The sequence below is a fragment of the Calypte anna genome, chromosome 7, assembly GCF_003957555.1.
Source record: "Calypte anna isolate BGI_N300 chromosome 7, bCalAnn1_v1.p, whole genome shotgun sequence".
NCBI lineage: Eukaryota > Metazoa > Chordata > Aves > Apodiformes > Trochilidae > Calypte > Calypte anna.
This window is the reverse complement of record NC_044253.1, coordinates 27,551,663-27,578,741: the sequence shown is the minus strand read 5'-3', so window position 1 is coordinate 27,578,741 and position 27,079 is coordinate 27,551,663. Positions and strand designations below refer to the sequence as shown.

The following is a 27,079-nucleotide window of genomic DNA, read 5'->3' as shown; positions in this document are numbered from 1 at the left end:
ACCTTTCAGTCAATTTGGTTGTCCCACTCTGATTCCCACCCCTAAAGAAGTTTTGTATGTAATAAGACATGAAAAGAGAGAGTTGCTCATATAATATATTTAACCCTGCAGTCTCTGAGCAGGTTGTAGTGTAGGGTAACTACTGATCTGAGTAAGCCAGCTGTCATTTTAAGTCTGATTTTTAGAATGAGAGAGAGAAGGAAAAAAGAAAAGCAGCAGCATTTGTGCAAGCCCCTTTTCCTCTCAGGGCCTCACTTTCCTCTCCCAACCTTTGTGCCTTGTTTCTTTATTTTACAGAAGCTGCAGGGCAGGGTTTCCCTCCCCTGTGTTTGCCCAGAGCTTAGCACAATGGCTGACCTGTCAAGCACCAAGTATCTAGAGGAGACCCTGAGGACCAGCCCCTGCATGCACTTCCTTGCCACTAGACCCAAGTTTCATCCACCTCTCCTCTGCTCCCTGGCTGTTGCTTTGGTCTACATGGTGATGAATAAGTGCTGGGCTCCCTGTGCCTGCAGGAACTCAGCTCCCACATACAGAGCCCTGCTGCAGCCTGAGCTCCTCACCCTCTTGCTCTCAAGCCCTGCTGGTGCTTTCTCTATTCCCTGTTAGATTGGCCAACACAGCACAGTCTCATCTTCTGAGGAAGAAGAAATGCAGATAGCTTGCAGCAGCATGAATGCTTCAGGAATAGTTTAAAACACATGCAATTTAGCACTCATTTAATCAGTTTCTGTATGAGGGGGAAAGAGCTGAGCCAACTCAGAGTCAAATGTTTTTCCATCCATCTCTTTATGTGTGCCCATCCAGCAGGAAAACCAGTAAAGCTTATGCAGTACTACACTCTGCATTTACATGGCTGACATCTGAAAGGGTGAGATATTTCTGTCCTCAGAGAACAGACTGCCCAGAAAAAAACTGGCATCAAAGAAGCCTGGGTTCAGCCCACATGCAAATCCAGCGACGGACACAGCTTGGAGTGGAAACTGTGCCATGTCCTGGAATAACAGGAATAGTGTTCCTTTTGGCAGCTAAGTGAAAACACCAAGACACTTTGGAGGAAAAAAGAAAAAACACACTTACAAAGGTAATCTCACTGATGCCAGATTTACTACTGGCTCAAGAGTGATCTGAGGGACAGTTTGCATGCTCAGCACAAATCCTTCCAAGAAGGACTTGCTTAAGTCTCAAAACCAATTCAGCAGAAGTAAGCAAGCTAATCTTAGCTGCAGTCAAAACTGACAGAGTTTTTCAAGTGTAAGAAGAGATGGGTCAAGAAAACATGCAGAGTTAGAGGGCCCTGGAATATTAAAATGAGGCATTGCATAATTTGGCAGGATTTTAAACATCTCTTTAAAACTTGACCAGAAAAACATATTTTTAAGCCTCACTCTAAGCAGATCAGGTTTTATTTTGAGCAAAAGAAGCAAGATTCAAGCAAGAAATCCTGCTATGGCATAAGTGTTATCTTAAGCTCTTGTTTTAGATTCCATTTCTTCTTTGGGGGAGAGAAGGGACATCAGGTTAGGATGTAAAGCCTTGACCTTCCATATAAGCTATAAGCTGCCAGAAAGCACTCTGGGGGTTCTGCAGTGAAGTTACTCTATGTGTTTTTTCCTCATCCCATTACAGTGTTGCTTATTTTCCCTGTAACACACCATGCATGACATGCATTACAATTTGCAGCATTACATTGCTATACACACGCAGGGATTAAAACTGAAACTTCTTCCTTTTTCAGAATTAAATGATCTGTTACCTTGAACAGCAAAATTAGGTGGTGTCCTGTTGGTTAGGCAGGATAGTTAAATGCTCTCAGCCAGCCTCATTCTGATGCAGTGTCATCCTTAGGCATGGATGAAGCTCACAACTCACCCATTACAATAGTGGAACAAACCTAAAAGCTGAACCAGTAACAATAATTAAAAAGCCAGCACACTCAAGGTTGTGTTCTGTTCCACCCTCAGTGCATGGAAGCAATTTTGAGGGAGTTTACAACTTAATGTAAAGAGAGGCTGAACAAAAAGGAAAAAAAATCAAACACAGGATTAGGGGTTGCATGCTGTCAGATGAACAGGTGAGGAGTCAGTCCCATCTTTTGCTTTTAATTCATACATTATGCCTCCTGACTACCCTCAAACACGTTTGTTGCCAAAGCTGAAGGGTATCTCAGGCATACAGCAGGTCTCTCAAGTGCCTCAGAAAGGGCTTTAAACACCATGTACATCTGATCCTTCAAACTAGTCCAGAAAGGCTTCCCATTTCAACTCTAAGAAAATCTGAAATAATAATTTTAATCTTGATTTAGGGAAGGGAAGCAAATTACAATGCGTGTGTCCTCTAGTTTTAAATCAGCATGAGCCAAAGAAACACTCAAATCACTTTTCTGCTTGCACTGTCCAATTCTCAACTATCTGCTGTTACCATGACCTGGTTAATGAACTGAAGCACTGGGGCCAGGTCCCACAGGGTGTGTCACCCTGGCCTCAACAGGTACACAGGAGCTATCACCACAGCTGAAAATTTAGCAGTTCCACACCAAATACTTCATTTTCCAGCAGGTCTATTCCATCTTTTGTCTTCATTTACACAGAACATCACTGCAGCAAAAGCTACAAATGTACCATAATATCCATAGTACTTAATACCTGACCCACAGCAACGTGCCAGCAATCATCTTGATGCTTATCTAGTAAACTGTAGAAGCAATTACATCCCCTCTGTACTGCCTTACATTAGTGTACTCTGAAGGGCCAGAGCACTCCATCCATCTCCTCCCTCAAAAAGTCATTCAAAATATAAAGAGGAATAGGATACCAGCTGGCTCAGCAGGAGGAACCCCTTGACATTCCTCAGTTGGAGGAGGCAGAGAGGGGGTTATTGTTCATTGGAGTGGGCAATTGAGGAGACAGTTCCCCTACAATCTGCTGTCTCCACGCAACAACCTGCACACTAGAAGCTCTCCACCAAGGATACTCCCAGTTCATAAATCAGCAAGATGGTTGTGGGGAAAACTCCAGGGCTAGGCTGCCTCAAATATTTATAACCCCCCTGTACCAGATAGTCTGTGAGCACAGCTAAGTGCACACAATACTGTGTTGTTTCCTTCTGCTCTAGAAAACCCTGTGAACCTCACACCAGTACACGTTCTTCCATGTCCTGGCTTCAGAGGAAGTTTACAAAATTCACAATGATCAACTAGCAGGACTGTTAGGTCACAGCTAATGCTGGCCTTGTTTGTGATAATCTTCTCCACGCTGCTGGTTTCATTTTGTTTATTTCCTGCACCTGGCTTAATTGCTGCAATTGACTTGAGGCAGGGGATGCCATGGGATGTAAATGAAGTAGGAAAAAAGGAAGGGGAAGGATCTGAGTGGGCATCCTGCAGAAAGCCAGGTCAACTGAAAAGTTTATTATGCACTTGAAAAAGTTAATGGTGCAAATTCAGTAGCAGGATTCAGATTGTTGGTGTTTCTTTGCTGATGGCTGCAGGGAGTCCCAGCCTGTTATCATCCTGGATATTCAACAGATACCTCCCAGCTTGGGGTGTGTCCTGTCCACCCCAGTTGTCCCTTTTGAAGCAGAAGCTTCAGGTTGCTCTGTACTCTGAGCCTGGGAGTGGTAAGATCAGTTGATGGAGCCCTGGCATTTATTATCAAGCAAGAAAGCCCAGCTTTCGTGTCACAAATAATACACAAGCACTGCCTCAGTGCTGCTCAGACTAGCAAGAAGTCTGCTCTGAAAACTCATCTGATGGAGGCAGGGATTCTACTGTCATCATCCTTCTTTGAGAGGCTCTAGGAACAGTGAGCAGTAATTAGGTTAAGTACATGGGTGGCTCTAGCTTGCACCATTTAGGCCAGTGCCTTGAAGTCTAAGGAATAAAAGTCAGACTTCCCTCCCAGCTTATCCCCTTTTTTTCCCTCTTCCTGCAAACCTGGCAACATGAATCAGCTATTTTTCTCCCAGTTTAACAGTCTCAGTGCTTAGCTCTTCTAGTAGAGAAGTATTTTCAAAGATACAAGATTTTTTGACACCTGTCATTTCCAGGAGTCTCCTCTTGGCAAAGAGGTTCCTAAGTGTAACAAGACCAAATAGGCTCTTTCTCTACCACAGATGTTGGCACCTCTCAGTCATAGACCTGCTATTGGATGTCTTTCCTGCATAAAAGTCTCATTGCCCAAAGTCCATTTCTTGCTCCCTGTGGATGATTTTCTGTATTTTGTGCTGATCTGCTTTTCCCATGAAATGCCCCTGACAGCCAGTCCATTCTCACACCAGAGATACTCCTATTTAGACCAAAACTACTTCTGGATATGAGGTTGGCCTTCAGTGACATCTTCCATGCTACATAATCCTCTAGCCACTGGGGGGGTTGCTTTTCTTTTTTCAGTTTCCAACTTCCCAATATTTTCAATTAAAAGAAAAATTTAAATTTGAGAGCCCCACGTTGGGTGCTTATTATTCTGTCACAGCTTAGCAGTTTGCGTGGGCCACAAACCTAAGGACAGAATTCCTCTCCGTTCCCCCCCCACACACACAAAGGGAAGATAAAAGGGGAAAAAAGTGACTTGAGTTGGAAACTGAAAACAGTTGGATACAGATTTACACACACATGAAAGGTATTAACATAAGGGATAAAGTAAAAAAGAATACAAATATATATATATACACACACATAACCCAATAGATATTGGCTCTGATGAGCATGTGGCAAACTGGTGGTAAAGAGACACACAGTGGAGCAGCAGCGTGAGCGGAAAGAAAAAGAGGGAGGAGTTGCTGATTTTCCAGATCTTTATAGAGTATGGCAGGAAATGGGAGGGAATAGACCCCCCCCTTGGCAGTCCCCCCCTCCCAGGGTCTGAAAGCCCTCCTTTAATTCTCCTGTTCAAAGGGTGGAGTAGCAGTTGCTTGGAGTGCAACAGTTGATGTCACAGAAAAATTACTTTCCACACTTTCAAAATAGTGCCTACAGCTATTGCATTAGCACCAGTACAGCCTTTACTCTACAATAACTCTGAGCAGCCACTTCAGGAAGGCAAAAAAGCAACACAAGTTTTAGAAACATGAAATAGTTCTCATCCCACATATGGAAAGACCTAAAAGAGGCCTTCACCCATCATACAGGCTTTGGGGGTAAAACAGCTTTCCTATTAAATCATCAGCTCAGTTATCATAACAGGGAAACTATAGCCATACCTTAAGGATCAAGTTGAGAAATTTTTACCTCTTAAGCTTGCATTGGTAGAACAGAATTTTAAGACTCCTATTTTTAAAACAGTCAGAAAGCAAAACTTTGGTTTTTAAACTAATGGTTTTTAAAATACGCTGTTGTTAAAATCTCTTTATAAATATAATGGCTCTTATTTCCAGACTTGCTTTTTTGAGAAATCCACATGTACAGAGCCCTGGCCCCTCTTGCTTTCTTGTTGGATTAACATCGTCTCCTATTTTCAATTAGATCTCACAATAAGATGTGGAGAGATGCCATGAAAGATCTTGACATCTTACTCTGGAGAGAAAAAGAAGAATTCCTCCAGCCAGAGGTGAACCCCATGAAAGTATTTGAGATTTTAGCCACTTCCTACATCAAATACATGCAAATCTGCCGTAAATTGGTGATGGCCCAAGACCACCTCGTTTGCCAGCAGAAACAGACAGTGATTCGGCAAGTGCTGGATGGTGTAATTGGCCGGATCCTGGAGATAAAAAAAGAGATGGTGGAGCTGGAGAAATCAGAGTTTCAACACATGGATAATATCCTGGTAGAACTACAGCTTCTCCCGGTAGGTCCACCTCTATTATGAGCCTCTAAATTCACAGGTCTTTTGCTTATCCTGTATTTTAAGAACAGTCCCATTTACTTGCAGTCTGTGAAGTTTCACCAAGTGATTTCACTTCCTGCACATTCACTGGTCACCATGATCAGTAATTATGGCATTAGTTATATAGGTACATGCACACATAAATAAATATGTTGCATTTCTGCATCTCTGTAACAGCCCAGGCTGCGTAGCTCTTTCACTTGCACTAAGAAGTCGTAGTAGTTTAGCTTTACTATTAAGGACAGCAGGTTGACTCTGCCTTATTTTAGGTTGGGGTTAGAGAGAAGATGGGCAATGGATAACCAAAGTACAGCCCCCTGTACAACTGACTTCAGTCTGCCCTTTCCATCAGTGTCAGTCAGCCTGGCCTCGGGCCTCTTCCAGAGATCTGGGTAATGCTGTAAGCTGTGTAGTCTGGTCTATGAACGAGGCAGATAAATATTGTAAAGGATGAAGGAGCTGAGAGCACACTCAACTTTTAGGGCTCAGGACTTCCTGCTGTAAAACCAGCCCCCTGACAGACAGCTGAACCAGATGCGTGACAGTAAGGAAAAGCCTTGGAGCTGTGCTCTAAAAGCAGAATGAAAAATTAGCTGCAAGAAGGGGGTTACTTCTCTCGCAGACAGCTCCACCTCTTGTCGAATTCAGGTACCGCTGCTTTTCTAAGCAAGAGTTGGAGCTTAAATTACTGCTCCTTTGGCATCCCAGTTTTCAATTCCATGTCTATGTCACTCTGCATTATCGTGAATTTCCACCAGCTTTTTGCTCTCTACATTAATCGCAGCAGAGAGCTATTTTAAGCTATGAGGAGGCATGCTGGAGAGTATAAACACATACCTGGGGAAACTGATCTTGCAAATCATATTTTAAAATAATTTAGCACTGGTGTTTTCATGATTAATCAGTAAACCCACCTGCAGCATAAAGTGGCAAGCCTGAAAAAGTCATGCTTGACAACTATTAAAAACAAGCATAAATTCAAATTCCTGCACCATGCCTTAGTTTTAAGAAAAGATTAAATTAAATTAAAAGATTAAATTAATTTTTTAATTATTTCAGGCTTTTTAAGAGAAAATACTATTTTGCATAGTAGAGAGAAATACAGATTTATGAGGTTCTTTTTATAAAATAATCACATGTTCTCTGTTCCAAAATAAAATTTATAGCAGAAATTCCTGGCAAAATTACTACCTGACAAATATCTGCTATTTCTTAAAGAATCTGCCCACAAAGAACATCCCGAGTTCACTGTATTATCATGGGCTAAAATCCAGCATGATTACAGGCAGAGAACACACCAGAATGTTCTTGTCTTCTACCATTTGCAATGACATTTCATAATTTTTACTATGTCATTGTAAGGCTAAGCTTCATCTTCCTTTATTTCTACACCACATATTTTTGAACAGTTCCTTTCCAACACTTGGTCACTCCATTTCCTGGAGTAATTGTAAAGGTATTTGGAAACACAAATCCTATGTAGAGCCAGGAGTGGCTAAAAGCCTGCAATTTGACTTGAAGATAAACAGCACAAACCTGACTTTGCAATGTTGGCCTCAAAAAGGGATTACAAAGAGAAATAGTCTCCTTACTCCCCACCCTTTTGAGCCCCAGTGTTACAGCTTTGATTTCATCTTAACAATCAGTAAAAGTCAGAGTCCAGAATCACCTGCAATTAAAGCCCAGCTTAGACATCAGAGATGCCCATCACCCTGACACTGACTGATTCATGCTGCTACCTGGCAGCTTAAAAGCCCTCTCATCCTGAGAGAGGGTGTACAGACAAACCACTTAGTTTCTTGTATCTAAAGACAGCCAGATTTGTAATCTGGGCTAGAGCAATTTACTCTGAAGTACATTTAATAATTTCCATCAACAGACAAGGATGTTAGAAGGTGCAAACAAGGAGCTTAAAAAGACAAATATTTAGACATTTTAGCAGACCAGACCTCTGCATTGATAAAATCACCAGGGATAAACACAGTTCTACTTGGAAGCTTTCTGAACACTGCCATCATAGGGATGTCCCTGTCTGGGCAGTGGGCAACCGAGGGAACTGGTAATGAAATCCTGAAGCTTGCATTTCAGAGGAGCTGTTTTCATTGGCCACAGCCTTCCCTGAAAATTCTTGCTGTAGGAATTCTAAGAGCTCACAAGCAGCAAATTTACCTGTGCCAGGGCAGGAGCAGTGTTTGTTCCTTAGATCCAATGTTTTTCTCCTCCTCCATATCTGTTCACACCAGAGCTGGCATTGAGGCTGCACAGGAACAAGTCAGAAGTCTCCCTAAGGAGGTCAGAGTCCACCAGTTTCCATATCAGACAGAACAGAGAGTGCAGCATCAAGTCTTGTGCCTGTCTTAGGCTCCTTAGGGAAAAGGACCAAATGTCCACATGTACCTGGGGACAAATTATTTTGTAATTTCACTCTGTGCAGCTCCTTTTGAGTAGTAGAACAGCAGTAGAACTACTGCTATTCTTCCCCATCCCTTTTTTCTATCCTTCTGTTTGAGATGTTGCTGAAAAGGTGGATAGGGATCACCAGTATGAACCAGACCTATGAAGGTACATCTGCCCACCTCTCACCTATCAAAAAAAAAAAAAAAAAAAAATCCTGTAAATATTCTTGGAGAATTATCTCTGGCCTTCAATGTATTTGAAGAACAGCTTCTGCCACTCCACAGCATTTCAACTTTTGGGCTGTTTATTTGTCCTTTTTTATTTCTCAATGAGAGTGGAATTCTGCAGGAGAATAATCAGTAGAAATGTGTAGAATGTGTAGCAGTTACATCTTTTTAAGGATAGAAATGAGTAAAGACAGCCACTTCTAATCATGCCTGATACTTAGAGGTGATGGACATACCACTGTTACAGATGGTGACAGTTTGTCTACAGGCAGAATTCCTGCAGAGAGACAGAATTTTGCTTTGGTTTCTAGTAATGGTTAAAAAAATGCAAGAGAGCAGGTCTGTTTTTTCACATTGGTTAAAAAAAAAAAAAGAAGTGAAAGAAGATACCTCATAGAACCAGAGGTATTCAGTTTGGTGGAAATCATGTTGACATTTCTGGCAACTCTGACAAATATTTTAACGGTTTGATAATATAATTGAGCCATTATAAAAAGAAAGATTTCTGAGCTGCCATGGTTCAGAAACTGGGCTGATTTATTTGTTTTTGTTGAATTAGGGTTTAAGTAATTGCAAAGTGACAGCACAGCAGCTGCTACAGGGGTCAGATTACCTAACACTCCAAAATACTCAATACTCGGTCCAGTTTAAGTGCTTTATAAAGGTGTTCAATTAGTAAGCAATGTGATTTTAATGCAGTTCTAAAAAGTATCTCATAACTATTTCTTCCCCTAGGAAGACCTAGAAGTACCTATCCCAACTTATTTCATTAAAGACAATCTTGAAGTCTTGCAGCAGAGGGAGAGAATCCTTGATGAAATTTTGCTTAATGATGAATTGGAAACACAGGTAAGTAAGCACACCACATACCTACATCCTTTTTCCTTTTTAGTTTATAGCCACATATCTGAGCACATGAGCCACTGAAGTGAAAAGTATTTTTATAGCTGTTAGAAAGTAAAAGTCTGTTTACAGATAAGGCACAAAGAGAAGGTAATATTAAATTTTCCTGTCTAACATTATCCAGTGATGTATTGAACCTGGTGAAGACTGAAATTAGTTAACTCTGCGTCATGAGTGTTGGAGTAAGGGCAACACTTTGACCAGTTTTAGTAGGTGTTTTATTGTCTAGCCAGCTCTCATCACATAATTAGTCCTAGTGAAATCAACTTGGGCTTCAGTTTTACTGAACAACGATTCCTGACTAGAATGAGCAAAACTTAAGGTTCAGATCAGCACAACTGTTAGCATTCAGTTGTTTATAACCTCTGAACAATTACTGCAGTCTCTTTTGTACAGCTATAGAGCTGCAGCTGTTAGGAGGAGTAGAAAATTGAGTTTTGGCAGAGCAGAAGTTCTTACAGAGAAGTCCATGAGCACTCCAGTGAAGACTGGTTTGGATTTAATACACTTTTGGCCTTTTGGAGATGGCACATTGCCTAGAAGCAGTCATTGCTAACGCCTTGAAATAAACCTACCTGTTGTCCTACCTGTCTGGACAGCTGAAATTCATGGGTGTTATGGCCACAACAGACAGTCCTGATCAGACCAGAATCATACTGCTGCACTGCCCCAACTCTTGGATTCTCCACCAGTGACTGTGCTGGTGGGGTGAGCCTGTTATGGCTCTAAGAAAGCTGTGGGGTGAAGGTTCCCAAGGTAGAAAACAGCACCAGGCAGGGGCAGGCTGCAAAGATGATGTCAGTGGGCAGCTCTAGTCCCCTTGGCCTCCACAGTAAAACTCTGGGTAAATTGTCTGCTTCCTAATTGTCTGATGTTGGTCCATGAAGATCCTGTGGAGATCCTCTATGGCACATTCCATCTTGAAGCCTTTATGCTTCCCACAGTTCTGCTGTGGCAGAACTTTTCAGCATGGCATCTACTACAGATTAGACTATCTGGTGAGCAGCCAGCTCACCTGGGAGGTCCAGTTCCTTTCACTTCAGGCTCTGGCAGGGTCCACATCTCCCTTGACAGGATGTCACAAGAGAGACACAAGATTCAGTAAATATGAATAAAATCATCTCACACAGTACAAGTCCAGTGCCTTCTGCTGCACTTCAGTAACTGCTTGGATTGCTAGAGGCTTGGCAGCACTTCTGCATGCACCAGAGCAAGCCATGTAACTCAGGAAATCCTAACAGCTGCATAACCAACCCTTGTGTTCCTTAGTGTCCACAGCAGTGCTGTTACAAGCAGTCTAACATAAATTAAAACCAATGGGGTTCATCAGAGCTGTCTGCTCAGCTGATCATTTGTTCTACTATGTAATTCTGTTATAGAAAGCCTTGCTTGAAGTGTGGTATAGTGAGCTACACACTATATATGTATTTTAAAAAGCATGAAATGTGAACTGTGTCCAAAAGGGGAATTAATGTTAAGAACAGTCAATAATTCAGCTTTTCCATGAGAAGCATGAGGAATCCCTCATGCAAGAGTTCTTGGGAGTGGGAAAGGAGAGTCTCTCTCTCCAGCTGCACTGTGCTGGTACTTTTTTCTCCAAGTCTCTTCTATTTGCACTGGCTGACCAGGACTGGGCTAGCTCAGAGCAGCCTCTCCTTCCATTCAGCAAGAGACCTGTGGTCCCAACAGTGCATCCAGAAACTCATCCCTTCAGAAAAATGAAAGGAAAACATTCCATAGCCAAAGCAATCCTCCACATAATAGAGCAAATCCCTATGGTTGTCTTTTTTGTCAAATGGTTAAGGTTCAGCACAGCACATGCAGAGCCATTCTTGCTTCTCACTATAGCATCAGGCTTTCTGTGTCACACATCATCACATCAGGTTCACTTTCTCCTAAAAGACCTCAGAAAAACATGTCTCACAAGATATCAAACTTCCAAAGTGTATTTCAGGATAGCACTAGGACAGGAGTCTGTGCTGTTTCTGGCAGTGATTTTCATTTGTCTTAGAAAGTTTCCACAATAATTTAATTGGTTGTTTTGTTTGCTAGCTGTAAGCAGTTAACCTCCAAACAGAGAACTTATGCTTTGCTTTATCCTTTCCTTTTTGGTGGTCCTGTTGAAGGCCATAACATCTGAAGAACCTGTCACAGTTACTGAGGTTGAAGAAAAGCCTCAGCAAGACCGGCGTCCAGCAGCATTCATGAAGCAAGCATACTCTGCAAAGTGGAAAGAAAGTGATCTTCCACGCATAATTAATGCTGCCACTTGCATTCAAAAGGTGAAATGTCTGATTTAACAACAGTTCTGGCAGGACCAAATGACAGTGTTTTGTTCAGAACAGCATCAGACAGAAATGGAGCTCACAGGGTGGGAAGAATTCTGAAATGATAGGTTTCAGGTTGCCTAGCAAGGTGAAATACCTAATTTAAACCACTTAATAAAATGAGATAGGATCCTAGATGTGAGATGGGTACAAACAATCCTGTTCTGGCAATACAGGCTCACTTTACAACCTTCCTGTTTTGTTTTTTTTCTTTCTGATTTCCATGATGTCAGTCGCTCTTTTCTGGCATCCCCTTAGAATCCAGTCCATCTCAGGGAATTCATGCCTTTTCCTGGGATCTCCAGGGAAAGAGTTGATTCTGAATCTTGAAAAGATGACGAAGGGAGATCACTGTTAAACTCATGCATGAATAATTCATACAATTGCCCCCAAGTGAGAACAAGAGCTAGTCTAACTTTTAATTCTAAACACTTTTTGAAACCCTGATAGTGTTGCACTTAGAAGGTAGAAATACTAAATAGATATAAATCTCAGAATTTGTTTTTTAAAAAAATAAGCAGATGGCAACCTGTAATAGTTTACTGCACAAAGTGATAGTTTCAATTGTATGTTGTGCCTTTCCTTCCTCTATTTGTTTTTTTTTTTTCCTGTGTCTGCCACAGTAAAGCTGTAACAAGGGCCATTTATCTCATTTGAGTTTTGCTTACAATTCAGGTTTGGCGTGGTTATGTGCAGCGCAAAAAAACAAAGAAAATTAGAGAAGAGGAAATGATATTTCTGGGGATGGTAAGTAGTGCTGCCTAGAGAATACTAAAATTCCACACTCAGATTTTTGTAATTTAGAACAAGAAGATAAATTAATTTCTAATATTCTTCCTATTTTAAGAGGAATCTCTAAGGAACAAAGAACTAAACTGAAATGATAGATGGCACAGAAGTAGCACGGTTTATTGTATGCTTCATGCTTTTGTGCTATATATACATAGTCCAGTGAATATGGCAGATGTGGAAATAGGCTGTGTAAAAGTTGCCCCAGGTTTAGGGAATTTGACCCAGGCATGACAGAGCAAGAAAATTTTATTAATCAATTTTTAATTCATAATTCCAAGACACATGAACTGCCTTGTTCCTGAAGCAGAATTAAAGTGACAAAGTCTCCTTCTCCCACCCATTTGCAATCCAGTGTATATGTATATCAAACAGTAGGAAAAGGGACATTAAAAACTACCTTCTTAATATATCAGTATTTACATAAGTCCATATGGAAACCAGCAAAATATTCCTCATGTCATACTGCAAAAGTACCAGGGAACTAACAGCTGTCTGGTCAGTTAGATTGCATGGGGTGAAAAAGACTGAAAGCCTCCCTTCCAGAAGAAGGAACCTCTTACTTCCACAGTCAGAAAAGATACATCTCTACCTGTGACCAACACATCCCCTCTTAGTGAATAACTGAGGTCTGTACAGTCAGAATTTTCACTGGCCACCACCACCCCTGTGGTTGCCTTCATTAGGCACTTAGGGGTGTCAGGCCTCACAGATCTCTCCTAGTACAGCTGTTTCACAGAACCACAGTACAGGAATGGTCATCACTTCTCTATGTTTGGTAGGTTTACCTCCATGTTCTGCAGTTCTTAAATGATTAATTTGTAAACTAATCATTTGATATAGAGTTAAAACATGCGTTCTGCTTCTTCCAAACAATGTTGATGATTTCCCTGTTGGAAAATGCCTTTAGCTACATTATAGGCTTATGAAAAGTGCTTGTGCCTGTAGCATACACCTGACAAACATGTACCATCTGTTAAAAAATGCCCTTAAAATCTTCTCTTTAGGAAGTAATGTGTACATATACCCTAAGTTTTGCCCATGATAATTTTTATTGCTTTTAATATCTGCTGGTCATTAACAGTAAATCTGGCCAGCAAAGCTAAACAGCTTTGGGTGTTGATTCTACTTCTGTTTCAGACAAAACATTTCCAGAGATTTTAACTACTGCAGAACTAAAATTGTGAATATCCAGGATGTACTAGAACTTAATCAGACCAATATACCTTTTACAAAACAAGGGATAGTTTCTTATCAAATTCTCATTGCAGTTTCTTTTGAATCTGAAAACTAAAGCCTTGGAAGGAAATCTAAGTCTGGGATCAGTTATTGTAAGGTTCACAGCCCAATGTGTCTTGTCATGGTGCCCAATGGTAGAAGTAACTGTTAACTAGGATATAAATAAGCCCAGTTTATGGGGAGGGAAATCTATATAATCAGAGGAATGAAGAGAATTAAAACCAAATGTGTAGTGTATTTGTTTCCTGACTTCCATTTAGGAGCAAGAAAAATTATGTTTGCAGTTCTGCACTCAAACTCGTTACTCTTTATCTAGTATATAATCAAAGGGTATGGGGAAAAATGGGTACCCTCTAAATAAAATATATTGTTCATCTTTCCAGGGTTTTAATATTCCCCACTTGTGTTTCCCTTCTACTTTTAATGTCGCATTCCTTTACATGGTCTCCAAAGGAAGTAGGTGTCAAGCAGGCACTGGTTCACACTGATTGATAGACAGTGAGCTCCAGAGGTCAAGTCCCTTTGATGTATGATCATGTCAGCCCTCTAAAAATGACCACAGATCTCATGTGTAAATATGTTGAATTTGCTTTCCTAATACTGCACGACTTAGATAAATTAGAAGACCTAACCATCCATTACTCAAAATCTATCCCAAAGGAGACTTGACTTTTACTGCAATAAATAAAATTTCTCTTATAATTATAGATATTTTTTAAATTTTAATGTAATTTCCTTATAAAGACTGGTTTGCAAAAAGAGCTAGTCTAGTTGAAGTTCTGAATTTTTTTTAAAAAAAATTCAGGTGTGTTTGGCTGAAAATATGTGGAAATATGTGCAAACTGTCCAGTTATCTACTTTATTCAGCATTATTTTCTCTACTGACTACTTCAAAAGAGTTTATATATCTCTTCTGGAATTTGATCCTGTTTCATCTTTTGCTGGATGACAGAGTAGGAGCCCAGAGAGTTTTCTTGGCTCAAAAGTAAAGGCTCATTATTATTATTTATTGAAGCTTAATTGCAGAAACAGCGTCATTTCCTCAGCACATTTTTCTAAATATCCAATAAATCACAACTTGCAATACCAATTTAATTTGTAAGGAGAAGTGAGCCTTGCTAAGAGCACATACATCTTGATAACTGTATCCTGACCTGTTCCCTGAGATTCCTCACACTGCTGCCAAAGTGCTGTTTTACCACCAGTTCTACCCTGACCACTGTAACTAATGTTCCAGGCATAGGGTTTAAGCCACACCAACCACACTGATGATGCAAAAAGCCACATTAAATTGCACTGAAAACATTGATGTGCTGTCCAAACAAGTCTGTATTTCCTTGCTCTGTTTTACTCTTACAGCCTAACTATATATAAGCCACCATTTTCCCAGTTTTTAAGCTGGTGTGTAATTTCTCTGTTCCTGGCAGGTTGTAAGTTCCCTGTGACTGAACACCATGTTTAGATGTTGCTGTGGTTGTTTCCTTTGCTGCACTGTGCACAAGCTCTCAGCCCAGTACAACTGGATGTGGAAACTGGTGCTTTGTGCCAGCTGCTTACAGCCTGAGCCTTGTAATGGATCTACACTCTGCCCTTTTACTAACAGACTCTCCTAGCAGGGCAGACCCTGCAGGAAGTTACAATCTCAGGCTACTGGAAAGAAGAAAAGCTGTTTTTAATGTAAAATATTAGGATCAACTCTTTGAAATCAGCCTGATTTATGGAAGAGTAGGAGGAGCCTAGGAACAAGGAATACAAAAAGACAAGACCAAGTCCATCCCAATTCAGGGGCTCAGCCTGCTCTTGCAGATTTGAGACAGAATTACTCCAAAGGCCTGGACATCTCCTTGCTTATGTTTTACTTAACATGCAGAAGTAACCAATCCCATTGGAGCCAAGTGCTCTAGGTACCTAAAAAATTTACAGGACTGGGCCTGGACATGCACACACATCACCACCCTTTCTCTCACAGGTACCTCCATTGATTTACAGTTACACAATTGTCACACTGCTCTATTCTGTAATTTCAGCCCTTACCAATGAGTCAGTGGCTCAATAGATGCTGATCTCTGATTTTCTCACATAGTATTTCCACTGTTCTTCATTCTTCTGTATCCTTATCACATGAAAGGATCTATATGATCCTAAATAAAAAACTGTTGTCTCCTTAACTCTTTGAAACATACCCTAATTTAGGCATGTTGTCTTGGATAATGCTTTTATTTATAACTGAGAAGACAGTCTTCAAAATATTCCTTGTTCTTTGAATTCCTGCTAAATATACTTCATTTCATCTAGTCAGGAAAAAAAAATTACCATTTCCCTGGATAGTCCTCTGTGCAAACATTATAGGCTATGAATAAATAAATACTGTATGGGACATAACAAACTGCAAACTCTGTAAGTAAAATTTAAATATTTCCTCAGCTTTTGAAAGTAGGTATTTGCTCTAGTGGCACACACCACAGCTATTTTTATCAAGCACAAGTTTACAATTATTTTTGTTATATTTGCTACCTAAATGACATTTAGATGTCAGCGAAAAGATATATGTTATTTCACCAGGCATATACATCTAAGCAGTGATAAGTAATCTGTCTTGTTTTCAATAGAATTTTTAAACCTGTTTATTCTCAAAATAGAAAGCTGCTGGGATGCAAGAAGCCCACTAAATAATATGGCTTTCATTGGCTGGAGTCAGACTAGCAATGAAATCACTGCCTTTCAGAGTCCAAAACATACTTTCCATTTTAGTAGAAGTTTAACGTCGTGTGGAGGTGTAATATCAAAATAAGCATAACCAACATTATATAAACTTATGTGGTCATGAATATAAATGTTTTCTTCATTTCAGATTTTCTCTTTTTTTTATTAAAAATGTTGTGTGTCAATATTTATATATATGTAATCTATAAAACAGCAATTTTCAATATTATTCTAACAAGGCCTCTTACTACAAATGCTTTGTTTGAATGCATGTGACGATTACTTTAATTGGCAAAGCCATTGAAGTGAATCATATAGTAGAGAAGATTTAATGAATGCAATATATTTTGCTTAGTTGTTCCTTTTTTGTGCCTAATTTAGGAATTCAGCTGTATAATTGATGTGGCTATCACCGTTTGTGTGTCATGGAACCTATATGAATGCAAACTCCTTAAGACAAGAGACCTATTTAAAATACATTCTTTCCACAGCCAGACAAAAAAATCTGAGGAAATGAGAAAGCAAGAATGTAGCTGACCCCTACCTCAAACTTTGAAAGAGAATTTGAATTACCAGTTATAATTCAGTAGAATAACAGTCATGAGTAAAGAACAGAACCTCAGTTGTTTAGGTGGTAAATTCCTTTTGTTTGCTAGTAAGGAGTTACTTGCCTGTGTGATAAGTGAAAATGGTGAAAATAAATGACCACTAAAAAAACCCAACAACTTATTTTGCTTGGGAACTGAAGTCCTCCACAGAAGCAAACAGTACTGCCTCTGAAAGTAAAAAATTTACAGCAAAATGCTGCAAAATTCATATGTCTATTGAAACATTACAGTTAAGGACAATACTGTATAAAATAGAATAGGTACTGAAGAAGTCCTATAAAACCATTCAGCACGTGTTTCAGCTGGGCTGTTTCAGGTCGAAGAAAAGAAGCTGTCCTAATATAAGCATCCAGCAATAAAAGCTGCAGTAAATCTGCCTTTCAGGCATAACATGAACGTTAGCCTTAAAATTTGAAGTCAAATGAAATGTATTTATTTCATGGAAATAAGCTCTCTTAAGTGTAGTCATAATGGAAAAATTGAAGAGCAGTTAGTTCCACAGCATGGGGCCTCCTGTCTGCAGAGCTGTAGCCTTCAGCCTGTTCAGCCAGACTGCACACCTCTAAGTGCTTTATAATGAACAATCAAGGAGGTTGTGTTGGAAGGAGCCACTGAGCTGACTAAGCAAAAAAGGCAGGCTTCTCCAGCCAGGAAAAAGTGATGGGGGCAATCGGCTTCCTAAGTCTAAAAGGAAAAGTTTCCAGAAACTTCCATCATATTGTTTTACCTGGCAGGTATAGGGAACTCCTTTCCTTCTGCTGCTGGGCCTTCCAGTTCCAGAAAACCTCAGCTCTCTTTGGGGATGGTAGAGGGAGAAGGAGAAAAGAGGAGAAGGATCAAATGGTGCTCGCATCAGCATCCTTCTGACTGATGAGTTGGAATAAAATTATCTTCTAGACGTATGTCATTTTGCCTTATTAATTTAAACAAGGATTTTAAAGACAAAGACCATCAAACATTAGATAAACATTTTAAGTTAATGGACCGTGTAGTCCTATTTTCCTACAAACTCAGGAATCTTCATATTATGTCCTATTTTTAAAGCAACATCAATTATTAATATATATATTTCGCTGACAGAGGACCACACTAAAAATGTGAGTTTCGTTATCCTGTTCTGGGTCATTAACTGTGAAAAGCTTGTAAATATAATGGTTTATTCACATGGAAGCCTTCATTAAGATGCATTATTCTACAACTGATGTGGCAGCACTGCATTATCAAGTTCACTGTCTCCATTTAATATTTGTAATTTGTTTCTAAATGAGTTGCTGATTGTAGGCCAAGTTAACAAATTTGAATTTCACATGACCAAAGAAATTTCTTAAAGATAGGAAAATGTTTCTTGCCCCAAGGAACAGCTATTTATTAGTGTCTTACTGCAGAATGTCTCCCTTTGAGAGGCGGAAACATTAGAGGTGCTGAGAGATGTTAGAAATAAATTGGCTTTTGTCTTCCTCAATGTGCACATTAAGGAAGGGCTATAAAAGCAGTACTCATCAAAGGGTAACTCTTCAGAGCTCTAGAACACCCATGTGAACACATGGAAAGCTGATCCCCAATACTGAAAGGCCCAGGTCAAAGACTGGCCAGCAAGGAGACAATGGAGCTGTTTGAAACCATCCTCTCACACTGACCATTTGTCTTGGCAGCCTTTCTGCCATTTCACTACCTATTTTCTCTTGCATCCTCAGATGGCCAAAGCTGTTTCAGATATACCTTCTTCTGAAGTCTGCTCCTTGATAAGAGAACACAAAGTCCCCCAGGGCTACCATAAAGACTCTCTCCAGAGACCCAGTAATGCTTGAAGTTAAATACAATGTCCCAAGTTTTGCAGTTGCCTCCTCATTGCAATGGCAGGGTTAGGAATGGCTCGAGCTCTGAAGCTGGTGAACTTTAGGATGAGACAAACTTTTGAAATTAGGACACTGGACTGATGAAAGCAAGTTTAACATAGTGGCTTTCTTCAGTTGCAAAGCAAGAAGATGGAAGCACTACTCTCTTATTCATATTACCCATGAATTCAAAGTTTTTTCTTTTTAATGAGAAGTTGTTGCAGTAGTCTAAGCACTTCATACCAGCCATTGGGTGCCTGAGGACTCTTTTTTTTCCTCAACTTTGAGTCCTTTTTGGTTTTGTTTTGTTTTTAAAGAAAAACATTTTCTGTAAAAACACATCACAAATGCACAGCAAATGGTAGACAACTGACAGCTAAAACAGTGGTACAGAGAGTGTTATATCTCTTCAGCACCTCCCCCTGCTGAAGTGTCTATTTTTAGGGTAATTTGCTAAATTCTTTTCCACACTCAACTTTTACTTGTTTATCTTCTTATCCATTTATACTCTAACAACCAATTCCTTTCATTGATAATTCACATCCTTAAGTACACTTCAATAAGTTCTTATATAGTTTTTAGCTTGTTTCTATTTTACTGTTTAGTTCTTTCAATGTTTCCTCATCCTTGTTTTCCTCAAGTTAATTTTTTTTTCACTTAACTGCATTGTCAGACAAGTAGGAAAAAACTAAGAGAATGGAAAGTCAGATCATATATACATTCCATTACATATACATATGTACAACCATTCATTTGCATGGGTTTGCTTAAAATCAAATAACCATGCCATGATTTCAGTGCTTGCCTCTTCCCTTAGAGCAGAAGTGAGCTTTCAGCTCCTGCCATGTCAGCCTCCTGGGCTTCACTCACAAACAGGGTGCACTCTGTATGTTCCTCACTAGTCAGCAACAAACCCTCCAGGACTCATTTATCAGCACCAGCTCTCGTCTTCCCTTCATCCTCTCCCTTGCCCATCTGAGGGGGTGCATGTTGTTGCCAGAGCCTCAGAACACAGGAGGAGCCTCTGTTTTGGCAACTGTCTGTCCATCACTAGGCCAGCTCCAAAGGTTATCAGCTGTTGTTAGTAGCTCCCTGCTACCCATCACAGCAGCTCACCTGGCTCCCGCTCAGATCAAGTGTCTCTTTGTACCTGCCATGTCACCCAACCTTGCTGGCTCCTCTCCAACACCTCCCCTCCTCCACAGCTTACCTGGCCATCTAGGTCTGGGCCAGCTCCACTTTACCAGTGATGGAAGCAATCAAGCAACAGAACATTTCACATCAGTAATGGCCTTTTCCTCTGTATAAACAAACCCTTTACTGCATACCTTAATATAAATATTAATAACAAGAAATAAGTAGAGTTAAAGAAAAGGACAGTCAAGTGAGCATTTAGTCTTACCAGCTTTCCCATTTTCTTTCATTCCTTTAGTGCATTCTTGAATGTTGGTGACTGCACTCTCATTGGTGGAAGTGGCTCCCATTTATTTTGCTTTCTTGTACTGAAACAGTCTTTGGAAAAGAAAAAGAAAAAAATACAAAAGGCATATACCACAGACCTTCTTTTCATAAGCTGTTGTACTTTGCCTTCAGCCTTAGGGATCTGAGTGCAGCTCATAAATTAGTATCAGCAGATACATTGATAACTGTACAGTGCTCAGAGGGATAGCTGCACAAGTATTTACTCAGGATTTGGCTAGGTTTTGACAAGCAGAGCGTGTTCTGTAGCCTTCTTGCTATCAGAGCCAGCTGGTTTAGAGCTAACCTGGACTGTGTCATTGGCCAACTTCATGTCTCTGGCCATAAGTGTAGATATGGTCTGTATTAACTCACTTAAAGATAAGAATCGACTTCTGGTCTTACTCACACGGGCACATTCTTGCCAGTTCAAACAGTTCTTACCTCATCTGTCTTTGGTACTGGTGAAAGATACACTGATAGTAAATTAACACTGATGGGTCACTGCTGAGTGATGGTCATCAAAGGATCCCTCAGGACTCAGTGGAGAGCAGTTCAGAGGAGGAGCTGAGCAGAGGGAAGGTTTGGAGATGGCAAAGAGTTCTCTGACTCTCTAAGTTGTTCTGGTCCCACGCTCACTCACCATTTCCCTTGCTGTGGCTGTGGCTCTCAGTAGCCTCCTTGGCTTGACCTCATTATACTGAGACAGAGTTAACACCAGGAGGTTCAGGAGAAGGAGAGATAAAAGGGATTATTTTCCACTTTGAAAGCTGTAATGGTTCACCACAAGGTCAGGTGAATGCCAGAACCTATGCAGGAGAAGGGAGGGACTGCACAGCCAGCAGTTAGGGCAGAGGGGAAACTGCCCCTTTCTCAGCACCAAAAGCTGTTCATTGGGTAAGTTGTCTCATGGTGTTTCACCTTAGATGTGAAACACAGGGTGTGTGCTGTAGAGGAGGAGCCTGTCTTCCTCCATCAGTCATAGATCAGCCTCACTAATGCTGTGGCCCATGCACTGAGTTGCCTAGGTTTGAATATTGATTCTGTCACTTCCCAAAGGAGACACAGGAGGGGGAACCTTCTATCCACCCGGCAAGACATCATGGTCATACACCACAGCTACCTTTGCTCATGGAAACACTTGTTCAGTCCCTTTCTTGTACTCTCAGAGTTCTTTCCCTTATTCCTTTTCCCTGCTCAGGAAATGCTGAAAACCATATTTCTAAATGAAACAGCCCTTCCTCAGCTTCCCCTGGCAAGCATCTAGTTAGGAAACAAAGTAGGTTGTCCTCTGTGCAGGGTGCAGCCTCTGTTGAGACTGTGCTACAGCTGTAGAAAAAGAGATGGAAGAGTCCTGTTGGCTCTGAGTAGCTCATCCCTTGGGTAGCAGCCCTGCTGCCACTACTCCTGGGCAGGAGAGCTCTCATGGAACCTCACAGAAAAACAATCCCTTCAGCATCAATACAGTGAAGCCAAAGTTTAGTGGGAGATTGCCTAAGGGAAAAAGATCTTGTTTCTAGGTCTCAATCTGGGAAGCACTCCTCTGGATCCTCCCTCCTCTGGTTTCCAGATGAGCCCTGTGAAAACATTACCCAGATCTGGCTATTCTGAGGTTCAGTTCATATTAGTAAAGCAGACACCAGGGAAATCCAGGTGAAATACAAACAAATAACATCAATATTAGTTGTGCCACACTTAAAAATAGGTGTTGGTGAAGGTGAAGATTGAAAACTTCTATGGAAACTGAAACATGTGTGAAGAGAGCATCTTAGAGCAAGAGGCAACATTTTGGGTCATATTCAGGAAAAGAGCACGTGCAGCCACCTTTCAAAAGCATGCAGCTTTTCTTGGTTTGTCCTGAATAGCTTCTCACTGTTGGTCTTGAGCAATTCCTTTTGCATAGCACAAGTCACAGGCAGTAGATGCAGGGAAGGCAGTAAATTGCTTTCCTCAATGGGGCCTCTGCACTTACTTTGGAAAGTGTGCAGCCCTGCTGTCTACTTTCCCAAACCAAATTTACTTGGCACTTGTAAGTAATTTTTGGAACCTGGTGGAAGCATGGAAAACCACAATAGATCTTAAATATAAGCTGGCCAAACCTTTGATAGGAACTTTTTTGTCCTTGCAAGAGACCTCTGGAATTAGGACTCAGAGCACACTAGAAAATACACTACCAGAGCAAAGAGAATGTATTAGGAAAGTAGTCTGAGATGTGCTGATTTAAAGATCATTCCTATATATTCTGAAGGTAGAAGGCCAGAGCAGAACAACAAAGGGTTTTTTTATGCAAACCAACAGTCCTAGGCTTTTGTTCACATATGCTGCCACCTGTATGTCAAATGTTTGAAGAGTAAAACACATGATATTACAAAATCAGATTATTGTATTTTCCATTCTCAAATTTGACAGACAGTATCACACAATATGATCAGCGTTTCCCAGGTGTGTGGAAAATATTTTGTTCTAGAATTGCAAAAGAATTAGAACAAATTTACAATTTTTAAAATACGTTTTTCTCTACACTTAAAAGGTAGTTTTATGAAACACTGGGAACCTCTTAACTTTATGGACCATTGCAAACTAAAGAATGCAAATTTTCAGACCACCCACACAGATGGTATTTTTCATGCTTCTGTATTTGCATACCAGACTGACTTTCATTTTTCTTCCTCAAAGTACATGTGTAAAATCAATCACAAAGCAGGAATTAATGTAAGACTTTAAACGGGCTTAGAAGTCCTTCTTGTCAAGGTCATCAAATCATGGGAAATTTGGTAAATTTGATTTTTATTACAGTGTTTGAGGGGTTGTTTATTCTTTTGTTGTTGTTGTTCCTCAAGGGAAGTTGATTTCCTGAAGGAATATGCCCAGCTGCAACAAAATACCAGGAAGCCACTGACCAAGCAGTGCATATAAAAAATTAGGAGAACAAATTAAAAACAATAATGACTAATTAAAAAGTACCAATAGGAAGTCTCAACATTTGAAAATTCAATTAAAACAATCTCTGGCACCCTTCTGACATTGATAAAGTTGGCATTTGCAGAACAGCAGCTTTCTCACCTGTCTCACTGAGACTGCAAGATCCCACGCTGGAAAGGTTGTTTTTCACATTGCAATGTTGTTAATTAATGCTGAAACACTAACAATAGACTATTGTGTGCATCCAAGGCACTTTTTATGAGCACAGGTCTTTTTCCTGGCTTCCCACAAATAAATTAATGCTTAAGCTCAGACTCACTGTCAACCTGGCATTCCAGTTTGTATTAAGTTTCTCTTCATTTGTGCCTTTTGTTTTCTCCTCTTATAATTTTCAGTACCCAACTCCTCCCTTAAAAGCAACAAGTATTCCTCAGATACCTGCTGGCCAAAGTAATGAGCTGCAAGGTGAGGTCCAGACAGGAGAGGAGAAGGTACCTATCAAGGACAAGCTGAGAGAAATGGAAAGGGTCAGCATGAAGAAAACTCTCCAGGATCAGGTCGGCCAGTGTTTCATCGAGTGCTGGTGAGCAGAGATTAACACTTGCCCCTTATTAAGTCCATTTGCCCCAAAGAGCCTGATTTTGCCATTCTTACAAATTGCAAAATCCACCTTCCTGTGGTGATCTCAGTCCCACCTGCAGAACCGAGTTCTCCAGCAGCAGGATTCCTAGTTGGGGAAGAACAGAATAGAGCATCACTTCTCGTAGAGGCCAGCAGGGATCAGAGATGCATCTTGAAAGACTGCTTGCATCATCAGGGCCTCAGACATTAAAGTGGGGACATGTTCAGCTTGCATGTTAGTTTGGACTCCAGCTTTGGAATTATAAAAAGCATACTTAAATTTTAGGGGCATTGACTTTTCTCCCTGTCTGAAGACATAAGGTTTGGGAGAGAGAAGCCAAACCAGTCTTCCGTGAGGTAGAAGTATAATTATTTGCTATAGCAAATCACATCACGTCACTGGTACTGCAATCCAGGTATTATTCAGCAGCCTGTATGCATCTGGTGTACTTTCATACTTGAGTCCTGACCTTCAAGACACTCCCCCAAGTGTAACTTTACTTAAGTAGTGCTGCTGATCTCAGTGAAACTTCACGTCTCAGTAGAGTTAAGCACATACTTAGACATTTTTAAACTGAGTGCTGACAACTACAGTTCTTGCAGGAAGTTTACTTCAGCTGAAGAAGTTTTGAGACTGAAAAATTTGACATGGCAGTACTATAAAGTCTTGTATTAAGGAATATAGTCAGGATTTCTGATATGGGTATGTTTTCCAGGATTTACTCTGTTTGGTGGGTTTGTATGTAAAAAGTAAATTGGGACACAGCATCCAAAAGTTCTAGGGTTTAGCAACAAGGTTTCAGCTGCTTTGCATAAAACTGCTCTGCAAAAACACTTCCAGTGGCTTTGTGTCTTGTGCTGCTTGGTGGTGTTACAGGGCTTGAATTTGTCTTGTGCGAGTGTCATGTCCATTAATTATTCAGCCTTTTTCAGTGTACCAGACCTGCCTTCAGCTTGTAGTTTCCAGTTGGAAACACAAATGCATTCTGATGAAATCCTATTCTGTTTATTCCCTGACTACTTCAATTAGGTTTCCGTAGCTATGTATGACAGTGTAGTGTTTGTTAAAAAAAGAAAGCAATCATAAAAATAGCACTCACAAGTCTGCCTCAATTTATTTCTCTTCTTTCTTATACTTTTGCCTTTTACAGACACTAGGGACTCTAATATTTTTTTACCTCATCTAGCTCTCAAAAGAACTGCTGCTTTTACAAATCTCAGTTATTACAAAGCACTTCACCCTTCCCTAAATCAACGCCATTCCTAGGGCCCAGTCTGCACATTTCTTGAGCTGCCATTTCCTGCTGCTCCATCATGTTCTGAGATGCAGAAAGATTTTATTTCCCTTGCTTGATATTACTCATCTAAAAGTAATTCTCTTACATAAGTCAATTGTGTCCAATTAATTTGGCTCCAGAGCTTGAGGAGAAGTAGTTGAAATTCTGTGTGAAATTCTGGGTGAACCAATAGCAGTGTTTCCAGAACAGTCAATCTTCTAGAGAATAAGGCTGAGCCATAAACCTCTTTAAAGACAGTTATGAGATATTACTAAAAGTAAAATCCATTCCCTGGAGACCCTTAACAGCACAGCCAACCAAGAGCTTAGCCAATCCAAAGGATCATTTGAAGGAAGCTGAAGCTATCGTTCGATCAAGGAAGGTGGAGAGGAATGGCTGAATGAGCAGTTCATCAAAACTCTTGCTACCTAGTGTATAAGTGACCTCAGTCTCATGGATCTATAAAATACTCCAAAGATGTAAGGTGGAGTGTAAGTGCTGAGCTTTCTTATTCAAGTAGCCCTTAAAAGTGAAATGGGACCCCGTTGTTACATTTATATCCCTGATGTGCCCAGGGGCCCAACTTTAGGTGAGACTTCAAGGCTATAGGAAGTCATAGTCAGTATTCCAGCATATAAATACATAATTAATCAAGTTATAAGGAGTTATTTAACTAACCTTTAAGTTGTCTGGTCTGATCAAGTCAGGTTCAGTAGTCTTGAATCTAGACTTGAAAATTAACAAAGATTAAGGCAGATGTTTGAATATAAGCACATTAACTGATCTTGGATAGCTTTATGGCTATGCTTTTCCTGAACAAGTGATTATCCTAAATGGGACTAAGCTATATCCATAGTTAATCAATGACACCACTACTTACAGACAAGCCTTTAGGAAGTCACTGCTCTGCTGCAGCTGAGATAGCCTGAGACAGCAGCTCCCCTCCAACCTAAGAGCTATAGCCACAGAGCAAGCTGCTCCCTACCCATCCTGAAGCTGATCCAATATTAAAAAATTGACTAATGCAGTTTAAGCTAAATCAGATCATTTTGGTAGAGCACATCTAGAGTGACACTGCATGTGGTGTGCCTTGCCAGGTCACCTCTGATGGCAGAGGGGCAGTGACAGACTGTGCAGGCTCAGCTAGTGTGTTTGATGATACTCCCTGGTACTCTCCTGTAAATTAACTGTCCATCATCATCTTTAAAAATCAGCATGGCATATTTCAGCCAAGAATAGACAGATCTCATTGATAAAAGCTATTCTGTTGATCTAGCAGTGTGGTAGAGAAAATTGTACTCCCAGTGAAGACAGTGGGAGAGGTGCCAACAGCTCCAGCAAAGGCTGGATGTCACCCAGTATTTTATAGTTCATTTGAATCTGAGTGATGCAGTGATTTACAGGACTGAGCAAAGGCAGAGTAAGCTGCCTGCCATCCTGCTCTTCACAGGAAGCCTCTTTGTAAGTGACCAAAAGGATTTGCTCTCCAGACATGCTCACTTGCATCCAAAATAGTTTTGAAAAAAATCTGCAGATTTCTACAGATGGGAAGCATGTGTGCCATGCAGAGCCAAGCTTTCCATGTGATGCATGCCAGAGACACTGCAAGAGTTGTGTCCTGCTCCTGCCTGGCCTGCTGAATACTGGCCAGATCTGAAGTGTCAAGGTTTACATAATTATTACCTGCCAGGATGTATTTTGGCTCTCCACCAAACCAGTCTATGAGATCAACAAAAAAATATAGTTTATAAATTATTCTTTAACCAGGCATTTTGACAGCGTTTACCAATTCCCAAAGTCTATTAAATAAACAGATAGCTAAAGGGGAACAAGAGTTCTTTTGAATAAATTTTGTCTTATAGATAGCTAAAGGGGAACAAGGGTTCTTTTGAATAATTTTTTTTTATCTGCTAAAAAAAATAAACCCAAACTTCCATCTTTTATCCCT

At 40.4% G+C, this 27,079-nt stretch overlaps 1 protein-coding gene across 1 annotated transcript in view; it reads left to right on the top strand.

The window, feature by feature from the left end:
• The window catches only part of IQCA1 (IQ motif containing with AAA domain 1), a 140,169-nt gene that overhangs the window by 7,438 nt on the left and 105,652 nt on the right, over nucleotides 1-27,079 (top strand). Inside the window, exons 2-7 of the mRNA XM_030454667.1 lie at nucleotides 5,462-5,786; nucleotides 9,185-9,298; nucleotides 10,581-10,592; nucleotides 11,479-11,634; nucleotides 12,355-12,426; nucleotides 23,629-23,816. Coding sequence (XP_030310527.1) covers nucleotides 5,462-5,786; nucleotides 9,185-9,298; nucleotides 10,581-10,592; nucleotides 11,479-11,634; nucleotides 12,355-12,426; nucleotides 23,629-23,816 — 867 coding nt within the window. The remainder of the gene's footprint in view (nucleotides 1-5,461; nucleotides 5,787-9,184; nucleotides 9,299-10,580; nucleotides 10,593-11,478; nucleotides 11,635-12,354; nucleotides 12,427-23,628; nucleotides 23,817-27,079) is intronic.